The sequence below is a fragment of the Phocoena phocoena genome, chromosome 5, assembly GCF_963924675.1.
Source record: "Phocoena phocoena chromosome 5, mPhoPho1.1, whole genome shotgun sequence".
Taxonomy (NCBI): Eukaryota; Metazoa; Chordata; class Mammalia; order Artiodactyla; family Phocoenidae; genus Phocoena; species Phocoena phocoena.
This window is the reverse complement of record NC_089223.1, coordinates 27,335,730-27,349,549: the sequence shown is the minus strand read 5'-3', so window position 1 is coordinate 27,349,549 and position 13,820 is coordinate 27,335,730. Positions and strand designations below refer to the sequence as shown.

Sequence of the window (13,820 nt, the reverse complement as noted above, 5' to 3'; positions counted from 1 at the left end):
ATCTACCTCCCAATTCTCCCTTCCACCTCCCCAGTCTTTCTTTCCCCGTATCTATTGTAAGAACCCTCAAGAGAGATGTGAATGAAAAGCAGTTGCTGTTACACTATTTACAGTAGCCAAGACATAGAAACAACCTAAATGTCCATCGATAGATGAATAGATAAAGACGTGGTACATATATACAATGGAATATTACTCAGCTATAAAAACAAATGAAATAATTCCATTTGCAGCAACATGGGTGGACCTAGAGGTTATCATACTAAACAAAGTAAGTCAGAAAGAGAAAGACAAATACCATATGATATCACTTATATGTAGAATCTAAAATGCGACACAAACGAACCTGTCTATGAAACAGAAGCAGACTCACAGACATAGAGAACAGACTTGTGGTTGCCGACGGGGAGGGGGGATAGGGGAGGGAAGGAGTGGGAGTTTGGGGTTAGCAGGTGCAGACTATTGTATATAGGATGGATAAACCACAAGGTCTTACTGTTTAGCATAGGGAACTATATTCAATATCCTGTGATAAACCATAATGGAAAAGAATATGAAAAAAAATATATATATGTATAACTGAGTCACTGCTGTACAGCAGAAATTAATACAACACTGTAAATCAACTATACTTCAATAAAATTTGTTTAAAAGCAGTTGCTATTAAAGTTAATACTGATTCTTTGGTTTTATGATGAACACACTATTTATTGTCCAAAACGTGGTACTTTTAGGAGTAAACAGGGCACTTACTAATAAGCATGCTGGGAAACAAGCATAAACCAGGACTGTTCTGGGTAAATCAGAATATGGTCACTTGTAATACATTCTACTAAAATTCTAAAGTGGTATTCTTGTACCGTATTGTGATATCTTTTACTTATAGGCTATATGACATGTGAAATGTTTATTTATAGTAAAAATATAGAGTAGGAGAGATTTTTAAGGATTGTGTAATGGTATAACTCACACCTGAATTTTTTAATAGCATTAATTCCTGTACGTTTACTGGTTAGTGCCCCAATTTGGAATCATCCAGATATTTCATTTCTTCCCTTCTGTTGCCTTTCTTTGGGGTTGATTAGCTCGCATTCATTCAGTGGAAATCGGTAAGTCACTTTGTGTAGGCATAGCATTTACCAAGGTGCCATGGGGGCTGTAAAAGAAGAGGAACACCCCATCTTTGCGCCTCAGCAGTTCACAGTATAGCCGGGGACATCGGTGGGTCTAACAGCACAAAATAACTACTCTGAGTAAAGCAAGTGGTTGCACGTGGACCACAGCAGGAAGAGTAAGTGGTAGAGAAGCACCAGAGAGGAATAAGTAAAGGGCCGGAGAAAGCTAATTAGAGGGAGCAGAGACAGCACTAAGGTAATATAAGCTCAATGGGGCGAGTCTAGCCCTTGTTGCCAACTCTTCGGTGGGTAATAGGTGGGAATTATTGGCTTATATAAGATTTAGTTGAGGCGTATGTAACTTATTAGCATCTGAAATAATTTATCCTTCCTCTGAGCTCTTAACTCTATTTTACATATACTAGCTGTGTAGTCTTGGACAGATTTCTTGACCCTTCTGGTCTGCTTCCTCTTTATAGAATGAGAATCGTAATACTACCTAGTCATAAAATTGTTAACGTGGTTAATTTATAAAAAGCATTTAAGACAGTGTCTGGTATCAGAAAACTATTGAAAAGGGGCTGTTCCTACTAGTATAGCAAGACATCCTTAGAGGAAAAGTACGCTTTAATCAATAAAAGTCAATATTTGCTTGCAATTTACCTCATGTAAGGTATGCCAAACATAATCTTTCTTTAATTCCTTTTTTTTGGTGTGGTGCCACTTACTGATTTATTTATTTAATTCCAGTTTTCCTGAGATGATAATTGACCTACAGCACTGTATTAAAGTGTACAGCATAACGATTTGACTTACATACGATATGAAATGATTATCCCAATCAGATTCGTGAACGTTCGGCATCTCATGGATACAAAATGAAAGAAATAGAATTTTTTTTCTTGTGATGCAAACTCTTAAGATTTACTCTTAACATTTGTATATAACATACAAAAGTGTTGTGCTTTAGACGGTATTTATCATGCCAAACATAATCTTAATTTGCCCTGTTTATAATTTTTTTTTTTTTTTACAGCTCGAAAGTCCAAGAAGTTGGGGAAGTTAAAAGGGATTCACGAGGAACAGTCACAGCAGCCTCCACCTCCCCCCCCACAGAGCCCAGAGGAAGGAACTACGTACATTGCACCTGCACAAGAGCCGTCCGTCAACTCAGCGCTGGTTCCTCAACTCTCCACAATTTCCCGAGCGCTCACACCTTCCCCTTCCATGGTCCTTGAAACCATCGAACCCGAGATTGTGTATGCAGGCTATGACAACTCCAAACCAGATACAGCCGAAAATCTGCTCTCCACCCTAAACCGCTTAGCAGGCAAACAGATGATCCAAGTCGTGAAGTGGGCGAAGGTAATTCCAGGTAGGATGGCCTCGCGTTTCAGGGTCTGCGTCCTGAACTAGGCACGTCAGGGCAACAGAGCGTACCGTGTGCAACAGTGCGATTGAGTTTGCTTTCTGTTCGATCCCGACAGCCAGTTTTTTACTCGATGTCAAATGAATCAAGTGTGTAGAAGAAAAATCTGGTGAATATGCTCATTTCTCTTGAGAAGTTAGAGTTAAGGGTTCTATTGTTAATAGAACAATAGAACATTGTTCTATTGTTCTGTTAATAGAACATACCCATTTCTTACCTTGAGGATTGAAATGGAAAGTTTCATTCCAGTAATATTAATAAGGCAAAACACATTCTAGTTGCCAAAGCAAGAATTGAGCCCATTATTAGCAGCTCGTAGCCAGGGCTACTCTAAGCCCTAGACCAGGTAAATCAAGACATATATGCACTACTATATATAAAATAGATAACTAATAAGGACCTGCTGTATAGCACAGGGAACTCTACTCAATACTCTGTAATGGCCTATATGGGAAAAGAATCTAAAAAAGAGTGGAGGGCCTCCCTGGTGGCGCAGTGGTTGAGAGTCTGCCTGCCGATGCGGGGGACACGGGTTTGTGCCCCGGTCCGGGAATATCCCACATGCCGCGGAGCGGCTGGGCCCGTGAGCCATGGCCGCTGAGCCTGCGCGTCCGGAGCCTGTGCTCCGCAACGGGAGAGGCCACAGCAGTGAGAGGCCTGCGTACCGAAGAAAACAAATAAAATAAAATAAATTAAAAAGAGTGGATATATGTATATGTATAACGGATTCACTTTGCTGTACAGCAGAAACCAACACAATATTATAAATCAACGATACTCCAATAAAAATTAATTTAAAAAAAAAGACCTCTCAGATAGGCTGTAGGGGCCTCTGAAAGAGTCTTTCTGAAAATATCTTACCTCCATAACCCTTTAATTTGTCCTTGAAATTCCTACTTTAGTCAGTTTTATGCTGTAGCATTTTATTAATAAGGCTCCTATTAATCTACAGAAACATTGCTCAGAATTGTGATCACATTGTCCCAGTTCATTAATCCCAAGCAGTTTCTTAGATGCCCTGTGGTCAACCAGCAGCCGTAAGACAAAAGTCTGGGGAAAGCTCTGATGACTGACTCTTTGAAGGGGAGCTTGCCCAGCTGAAACTATATACAAACAGAAGAATACCCTGGTGCCCCTGGGAGTACAGAGGGTGAGAAAAGAAACAAAAGAAGGGCCTGAGGCCCAGAAAGGAAGACTGTGGGTAAGGCAGGACAGCATCAAGGATGCTTATTCTGCCTCAGAAGTCTGTTGAAGTCTGGCATTATCCCAGCCTAGGGGAAGCTAGGAATAAGACTTTTTCAATCACTGCAAACTCATGTAAAGTAAAATCTTCCACCAGTATTGCAGATATGCGAGAGTTGATGTCATGAAATTATCTTTTATCTTGTATTTTGAAGTTATTCATTGTGAGTAGGATGAAGCAAGTGGTACAGGTGAATACAAATTCTTTCAGTCTAACTAAGGGTTGTAGACCACTGTCCACAGTGAAACTCCCAGAACATCTTAGTTTTTTTTGCCTTGGCAGTTTACCCTCATTGACAGTTTAAGGTGGATTTAACATGAAATGTTGAACAGGACCAGGTCCACGATAGGTGCTCTGTAAATAACTGTGGAATTGATTTGAGTCAAAGAGAGTAAGGGGGCAGTTTGGGGTTGACTTACGAAGCTTCTTCCTGGAATGTTCTTAAATGCTAAGTGTATTTTTGTGATGAATTGTTCTCTTCTCCAGGATTTAAAAACCTGCCTCTCGAGGACCAAATTACCCTCATCCAGTATTCTTGGATGTGTCTGTCATCATTTGCCTTGAGCTGGAGATCGTACAAACATACGAACAGCCAATTTCTCTATTTTGCACCAGACCTAGTCTTTAATGAGTAAGTACCTATTAATTAGCCTTCATAAAATAAACCGAAGAGTTATTCGCTATGCTCTTTTATGATTTCTAAACAGATGTACCTTTGTGAAAGAATCCACTGATACGTTTTTTAAGAGTTTAAAAGCTATCATTTGAGAACTTAAAAATGACTTTTTTACAAAATTATCATGCACGTATCTGAGTATATATAGATCAGTGTATATAGATCTCACATGATAGTATGTGGGAATTGTCCCAAAGAGTGATGATCCAATTGGCTCCCAAAACTCGATTGGTACAAGCCACAATTAATAGAAAACAATCTCTTCTGGTATCTACTCCAGTTGGGAAGACTGTCTGATTTCTAGGAAATGTGAATGTATAACATGCCAGTTTTTGAGCACAGTCATGTAATGATTCTTTTGTTAATAGTATACATCTGCTCAGTATGTTTTCATGACAATCATAATTACCCTTCTTTGTGATCATAAGAGAAGCCAAACTGTTATTCTGTAGTGAAACATTTTTAGGTTTATGATGCATTTTAAAAAGATTGAAAGAATAGTACTAGATTTTTCTTTGGCCGTGAATTCCTCCCTATGTGAAGTTTACATTTTAATATTGTTTGCATTCTACATTAGCACATTTCGTGCATGTTTATATCCAGCCATGCTTCTTTGTAACTGTTGGGTCAAGAAACAGATAAATTAAAAAGGAACATTTGAATGATGATAGTAACCACAGCCATATTCTAACAGATGGCTGTCTCTCAAGATATGAAAATTAGGGGTTTTTCAATAGGGAAGGAAGCAGATGAGAAATGGATTGGTGATAAAAGAGAGAAAAGGAACGTGAAAGATTCAAAGTGGACATGTAGTGCCAAAATACCTAAATTGTACCGGTAGTAGTTGCCCTGAGAGTATCACTTCATCCAAATATGGTGGACCTGGGAGGCAGTTTTAGTCCAAGATAAATTAGGAGCATCAGTTGTTGGTTCTTGGGGTGACCGTTCTTTGGGCAATTAGTCAAAACAAATAATTCTACTAGTGCATAAATTTTCATGCTTCAGAAGCATGAAGTGAGGCCAAACAACTGACAGGCACATTTTAATTTACTTGTTTTCCTGAATAATCAGCTGATATTATTAAATAGTAAGACTGTTTTTTAAAATGGTCTATAAACCGAAAGGAAAACATATTTGGATTCCCTGGTGGTCCAGTGGTTAGGACTCTGCACTTCCACTGCCGGGGGCCTGGGTTCGACCCCTGGTCAGGGAACTGACAGATCTGCAAGCTGTTCAGTGTGGCCAAAAAAAAAAAAAAAAAAAACGAAAGCATATTAAGGAGGTTCTTTGTTTTAAGAGGACATGTGGGTAAATACGAATCTCTATTGGTGCCATCCAGAGTGTCTCCTTTAGATTTTGTTTTAATAGAAGATTCATTTAACCTTATTCAGTGAATCTGTTGATTCTTTGTAATAAAATATGTATAATATAAAATTTTCCACTTTAACCATTTTTAGTGCACAATCAGTAGCATTAATTGCACTGACATTGTTGCACCACCATCATCACTATCCATCTCCAGTACTTTTTTCATCATCCCAAACAGGAACTCTGGACTAGTTAAGCAGTTACTCGACATCCTCCTTTCCCCCAAAGCCCTGATAACCTCTGGTCTATGAATTTGCCTATTCTAGATATTTCATATAAATGGAACCATATAATATGTGTCCATTTTTTGTCTGACTTATTTCACTTAGCGTAATGTTTTCAAGGTGCATCTTTATTGTAGCATGTATCAGAATTTCATTTCATGGCTGAATAATATTCCGTTGTACGTATGTATAGAATGGACCTCATCGTTTGCAGATTCTATAGTTGTGCATTGACCTTCTGGCACATTTATTTGTAACCCCAAAGTCAGTATTTGCAGCACAGAGAGGCCGTAAGTTTGAGGTACTCAGCATGTACATTTCAGCTGAGACTCTGCCTTCTTGTTTCAGCTCTCATAGTGTAAACAAGTGTCTTTTCCATGGTCTATTTAGTGCCATGTTTTTTGCATTGTTGTGCTTTTTGCTGGTGATTTCACTGGTTAAAATGACCCACAAGCAGCGTGCCAGAGCGCTGTCTAGTGTTCCTAAGTGCAAGAAGGCTTTGATGTGCCTTAGGGAAAAAATACAGGTGTTATACATAAGCTTCTTTCAGGCATGAATGACAGTGCTGTTGGCTGTGAGTTCAATGTTAATGAATCAATAATATACGTTAATAAGGTGTCTTACAGAAATACACATAAAACAAGATTATGTATAGATCAACTGATGAAAATGTTATGATCAGTGTCTACTACAACTTTATAGAATATAATTACCGTACTTATTTTTACCAAATAAAGAGAATTGATCACATTTTGTTTATCCGTTCACGGACACATGGGTCGTTCCTGCCTTTGGCTATCACGGTTAATGCTGCTCTAGACATTTGCATATGAGTATCTGTTTGAGTCCTGATCTCATCGCTTTTGGGTATACACCTGGCAGTGGAATTGCTGGGGCATATGGTTACTCTACATGTAACTTTTGAGGAACCACTGAACTGTTTTCCTCAGCAGTTGCACAATTTTACATTCCCACCCTCAGTGTACAAATTAAAAAGAGCAGCAAGAGTTCCAATTTCACCACATCCTTGCTGACACTCGTTTTCTGGGTTCTTGGTTTTGTTTTTTGCTTTTTTTAATAGCTATACTAGTGGGTATGAAGTATTGGGGGGTTCTTTGGTTTGTTCTTCTTGAAATATATTTGTCATATAACATTGTGTAAATTTAAGGTATACAACATGTTATTTGACACATTTATATGTAATATGATTGCCATGGCAGCAGTAGTTAGCACCTCTGTCGCATTACATAATTATCATTTCTTTTTCTGGGTGGGAGTAACTAAGATCTTGTCTTTTGGCCAGTTTGTTTATTATCATATGGTATTGCTGTCTGTATTCACTGTACAGTGCATTAGATCTCCAGGACTTACTTGTCTACCGGTTGCAACTTTGTCCCCTGAAGCAACATCCCTCCTCTTCCCCCATCCCCCGGCAGCCACCGTTCTATTCTCTGTTTGCTCAAGCTTGGCTCCTTTAGATTCCACATATAAGTGATATCTTCCAGTATTTGTCTTTCTCTGCCTGACTTATCTCATAGTAGGTGTGAAGTACTGTCAGTGTGGTTGTGATGTACACTTCCCTTGTGACTACGGAGGTTGTGCATCTTTTCATAGACTTTTTGGCCATTTGTATATCTTCTTTGGAGAAATATCCATTCAAGTCCTTTGCCCATTTTTAATTAGGTTGTTTGTCTTTTGTTCCTGAGTTGTAGGAGTTCTTTATGTATTCTGGATGGTAAACTCTTATCAGATATATGATATGTATGTTTCTCCCATTCTGTGGGTTGTCATTTCACCCTCTTGATAGTGTCCTCTGATGTACTTTTAAAATTAAAGTTTTTAATTTTAATGAAGTTCAGTTCATCTATTTTTTGTCATTGTTTGCTATGCTTTTGGTGTCATCGATTAATTTTTAATTGTGTGTAAACATCCAGGTGTACAGGTTTCAAAGTCCAAAATTGTAAGAATCCTTTTTCACAAATGAAACTTAGGGGGACGCACCTTATATCTGAAGCCTGTACACCTTCAAAATTAATGTCATTGAAAAAAATTAATTTTGAAAATTGTCTTTGGAAATTAATGTCATCGAAGGCTTTTAGAAGTAAATAAGAAACCAAAAAAAAAAAAAAGAAAAGGTCATATAAGCTCTATGCATGTCTATTGTAGAGAATGTTAATAGATATAAAATGGAAACCAAAAAAAATTGCTTTCTGATGTTCCAAGTAGTTAAATAGTATGATATTATATAATTGTTACAGTGAACATTTATTTTTTTTGCGGTACGCGGGCCTCTCACTGTTGTGGCCTCTCCCGTTGCGGAGCGCAGGCTCAGCGGCCATGGCTCACGGGCCCAGCCGCACCGCGGCATGTGGGATCTTCCCGGACCGGGGCACGAACCCGTGTCCCCTGCATCGGCAGGTGGACTCTCAACCACTGTGCCACCAGGGAAACCCTAGAGTGAACATTTTGTTCCCTATTCTTAAAACTTTTGACCTCAACCCCAGCCTAGGCTTAAGTTTTCTCTCAACTAGAAAGAACAGGGCAGAGCTGTGTTTTTCAAAGGGGGAGGGAGGACCTACTCCCAGGAAACATTTGGAAATGACATAAAGCCTTTTGGTCAAATCCCCAAAATTGCCTGTACCTCAGACCCTTTGCCAAAGGGAAGGAAACTGTCTGGCATTTTGTGCAAGGGAGTAATGCATGCTGTTCAACTGAGGATAGAATGCACTGGTGGAACCCTCCCTTGTTTTCCCACCCACCCTCAACTGTCTTGGACCCCCTCTCACCTGCATTGGCAGATCTTTTTAAGCATCTGTATCCTTCCCTTGTTTGATTGGCACCTCCTCCTTGAAATCACAGACTCTATCTTAATCATTTTTTAATTTCCAGCCCGTGGCATTGTGTCCAGGACATAACAGGTACTCCATAAATATTTGGTGAATAAATGAATTATTGAGCAAATGAACCAAACAACCTATTAGTCATTCTAGAAGGGGTTTTCTAGGTTATCATTGCTAGTTACGAGGGTGAAGCTTATGATCAAGAAGTGTGATGCGGGGAAGCGTTTTCACCAACAGAGACGTTGCTATATTTAAAATGGTGAAGAAAACTTGAATAGTTGATCATGTGTGTTTGCCTTCAACTGTGAAATGGATCTGAAAGTTCCCAAAGATCTTATCCTTCAGCTGTGTACCAGATTCATTAGAGCTGGAGGAAAGATGCGAAGTAGAGAATAATTAAGGAAAACATTCTTTCTAAGTTTTTATTAAACATTGGGGTGAAGATATGAGTTAATACTTTAAATTAGAATAGAACTTTTCTTATTATGAACTTAAAACTTTTCAAATATGTATTAAATGATTCATTATTCAATTTCACCTTGAAACAGCTTTTCATATGTGGCTCCAGATCACTGCAAGTATTCAAATGTCTTATCAATTTCAATACACATATTAAAACTCCCATTTAAGCCTGAAATGAAATTTCTTCAATTTTTAAAAAATTTCTGAAATGAAGGTTCAGTATTATGCTCTTTTAAGTGTCAGCCAATATTTTAGAATTAAAAGCATATATATTATTAATTTTATTGAAGTATAGTTGATTTACAATGTTGTGTTAATTTCTGCTGTACAGCAGTGACTCAGTCATGCATAATATATATATTCTTTTTCATATTCTTTTCTCTTATAGTTTATCACAGGATATTGAATATAGTGCCCTGTGCTATACAGTAGGACCTTGTGGTTTATCCATCCTATGTATAATAGTTTGCATCTGCTAACCCCAAACTCCCGGTCCTTCCCTCCCCCATCCAGCCTCCCCCTTGGCAACCACCGGTCTGTTCTCTATGTCTGTGAGTCTGTTTCTGCTTCGTAGAAAGGTTCGTTTGTGTTGTATTTTAGATTTCACATATAAATGATATCATATGGTATTTGTCTTTCTCTGTCCGACTTATTTCACTTAGTATGATAATTTCTAGGTCCATCCATGTTGCTGCAAATGGCATTATTTCGTTCTTTTTAATTGCTGAGTAATATAGAATTAAAAGTATATTTAAAAGCATGTTTATATTGTTTCAAGTCAGAGCCCAATAAAAAAATGTATTTTCCATGATCTTTCACTGCCTTTGTGGTTCTGAACCTTTGATTATTTCGGTTCAGAGACTGTTGGTGAGAGAGAGAGTTTAAGTCTTAGTGCCACTTTCTGAGTCCCTCGGGGGAGTGCTGAGTGTGACTCCTGGGAGGGCAGTGTTTGCCCAGCTCATCAGTGAGGGGAGGGGAGCTCAGCCCACACTGCCCTCTATGCTCAGTGCTGGCTGTGTGATGGCAGCACCAGTAGAAAACCATAGGACTTAGTTATCAGTCATTTCAGGCCATGTTTCCGTGGAGCGATGCCCGTCCCTGTTGTGTCCCCACTGGGGACCACGGTGCTGCCATAGCCCAGCTGTCCTTAGTGAGTGGCTCTCCCCAAGGCCAGTCTGCCAACAGGACAGTCTCCTTAAGGTCCCTCTGCACCTAAGGCCCTAAAGTTCCAGTAGTCTTGGCTCACTCATGCTGTGTGTTCCAGGCCATGTCCCTTTTGCAGGGATCAGAGTGTCCCCACAGGGACCCAGGGGTTGGCACGCCCCGCCCTCGCCTCCTGAGGGGGCTGGTTGATATTCCTGAGCCACAGGAGATGACTTCTTTGCCTGGACCCTTGGCTCCAGCAGGGTTAGGACAAGGGGCAGAGGTGCTGATGAGAGAGCCAGAGGGTGGGATGAGCCTGGTTCAGCATCCCCTGCACTGGCTCCATCTGCTTTCCCCCATCTGTCCCCAGCCTCTCTTTCCCTCCTCTGTTCCCTTGCTGCTGCTTTCGGATAGGATTTCTTACTTCCCTCCGCTTACGGGGACACTGAACTGTGTAGTTTCTGTGTTTCTAGTCTCTGACCGCCTCCCTTTCCCTCTCCCCTCCCTACTGTCTCACTTCCTTCCCCCCCCCACCCCCTCTCTTTCCTTCCTCCTCTCCTCTCTTTTTCTGTGTCTGTCTCTCTCTCTCACACACACATACAGACGTACCCCTACACCTCTTTTCCTGCCACTGAAAAATCAGCAGCCTTCTGAGATTTCCATTGTTTTGCTTTCTTGTTTACTTCTGGGTCAATTTAAGGGAGTAAACTATAAAAGAAAAGAAGTCCTCTTTCTGTCTCCACTGGACCCTCCAACACCCCAGGCCCTGTACCAGCAGCTGGAGGGCCAAGGTGTTTAACAGAAGGGGCTGAGCACTTGGCTTGCTGGGCAGGACTCAGAGCCCCCCCTTTAGATGGTGCACGAGCTGCCTGTCTCCTCACACTTCCCACACCCCCTGCCCTTGTGCCCTTCGTCATCCATGCCCGGCCTCTGTAGATGGCTGAGTTTGAGACTCCTGAATAAGGAAAAACAATGTCACAAATAGAGAATGGTCATTCCTTGTCTGCAAGGGACAGAAGCATCGCAGAATGGAACTATCTTTCTTTTGCACAAAACTAGGTATAAAGGACATCTTGCCACCTGAAGGAGGCCAGGCAGAGGGAACTGCAGGAGAGGGTGCAGTGGGGTCTGAGGAGGTTTTGTAAGTGACAAACAAGAAATAATTAGTTATATATGAGGGCAGAGAAAATGTAGGTACAGTCCCAAAACAGGAGGTGTTTCTTTTTCTTCTTTTTTTTTCTAATGATTATCTTGGTTTTTTTATTATTATTATTTTTGTCTGCGTCAGGTCTTAGTTGTGGCACGCAGGCTCTCTAGTTGAGGCGTGCGGGCTTAGCTGCCCCACAGCATGTGGGATCTTAGTTCCCCAACCAGAGATCAAACCCGCGTCCCTTGCTTTGAAAGGTGGATTCTTTACCACTGGACCACCAGGGAAGTCCCCCTTTTTCTTCTTTTTTCAACAATATTTCTTCCCCTTTATCAACCTAGCATGATGATGAGAAGTAGAGTTGGGAATTAAAAGTTACTTCCAGATATGTCAGCAGAGGAGGTGAGGGGAGGGAAGTTCTTTTTTTTTTTACCTGTTTTTTTTTTTTTCTTTTCTTTTCTTTTTTTGCGGTACACGGGCCTCTCACTGTTGTGGCCTCTCCTGTTGCGGAGCACAGGCTCCGGACGCGCAGGCTCGGCGGCCATGGCTCACGGGCCCAGCCGCTCCGCGGCATGTGGGATCTTCCCGGACCGGGGCACGAACCCGTGTCCCCTGCATCGGCAGGCGGACTCTCAACCACTGCGCCACCAGGGAAGCCCGGGGAGGGAAGTTCTTGAAGGAATGGGTAAGCTGCTCACATCAAGAAAAGTTCATCACAGGGAATTATATTCAATATCCCGTAATGGATAAGAATATGAAACCATAATGGAAAAGAGTATGGAAAAAAATAGAAATATATGTATAACTGAATCCCTTTGCTGTACAGCAGAAACTAACACAACATTGTAAATCAACTCTACTCCAATTAAAAAAAGAGAAGTTCCTGAGAGGAGCGTGCAAGGGACAGGGAGCTCCCTTACCTGAGAAAAATGAGTGCGCTAAGGAGAGCAGTCTTAATTTAAAGCTAGAATCGCAGGTAGATATTCTTACTCACTCCTTGTCCTGTCTTGTTTTTCCCCATCCACGCCTCTCATTTTGGACCACCCTGGGGAGGAGGAGATAAGTGATGTTCACTCAGTGTGTTCGTTCGACAGATACTTCTTGAGCGACTTAAATACACTAAGCACTGTTCTAGGCACCAGGAATTCAACAGTGAGCAAAACATGGGGCTCCCGCTCTAGTGGCAGGTGGGGGGTGTCATGGGAAAAGTGAAGGCAGCGTCATGAAGAAATCCCACCTGCCGTATCCCCAGAGAATATGACTCAGGTAATATACCATCATCCTCATATAGGACCACAAAAAAGTGGTATTGAAAATAGTAAGGGGCAGTTTGAAGGAATTCTCTCAGAGGATTTGCTAGCGCCCTTGCTTAGCCCCACTGATGACCTTTTGGTGCTTTGAAGGATCTAAGGTCATTCCTGACTCAGGCCCTTCACACTTGCTGTTCGCTCTGTGAAGGAGGATGGTGCGTTCTCACCTTGTCGCTCAGAGTATTGCTATTCAGACAGATTTTGCCCGACCGCCAGACCTAGGGTATATACCCTCCCTGACCACCTTACCCAATCCCTCCCATCATATCACATGTGTATTTTCTCTGTAGCAGGTCCCCTGACCCCATAACGTAGGCTCAGGGAGGGGAGGAAGCTGGCCTGTGTGGTACACCTTTGCATGGCCAGCACCTAGGATACTGTCTGGCATTAGTAAGTACTTGATGAATTAATTAATTTTATTTTTTTTCTGTTTCTTTAAAACTTTTACTGGAGTATAGTTGATTTGCAATGTTGTGTTAGTTTCAGGGGTACAGCAAAGTGAGTCAGTTCTACATATACATATGTCCACTCTTTCTTAGGTTCTTTCCCATATAGGCCATTACAGAGTACTGAGTAGAGTTCCCTGTGCTGTACAGTAGGTTCTAATTAGTTATGCTTAACAGGGAGGGAAAGGGGAGGGATAAATTAGGAGATTGGGATTGACATATACACACTACTGTATATAAAATGGAGCTAATTAATTTTAAAATGCTATTTTCAGCATTATTTTCCCACATAAACTCTATGCCAACCAAATTAACCTTCCTCTTCCCTTTGTCCTGTCTTTCCACTGCTGTGCCTTTGCTCCTAACATTTTCCTTTCCCCTACCCCAAGCCCAACCCAAAGGATGCTTCCTCTCCAA

General features: G+C 41.0%; 1 protein-coding gene across 2 annotated transcripts in view; it reads left to right on the top strand.

Moving 5' to 3' along the window:
- NR3C2 (nuclear receptor subfamily 3 group C member 2) overlaps nucleotides 1-13,820 on the top strand; it is a 359,661-nt gene that overhangs the window by 283,346 nt on the left and 62,495 nt on the right. Inside the window, exons 4-5 of one of the 2 annotated variants that reach the window (XM_065878137.1) lie at nucleotides 2,152-2,490; nucleotides 4,274-4,418. In XM_065878137.1, the coding sequence (XP_065734209.1) occupies nucleotides 2,152-2,490; nucleotides 4,274-4,418 (484 nt within the window). The remainder of the gene's footprint in view (nucleotides 1-2,151; nucleotides 2,491-4,273; nucleotides 4,419-13,820) is intronic. The other variant, XM_065878138.1, reaches the window with a different exon arrangement.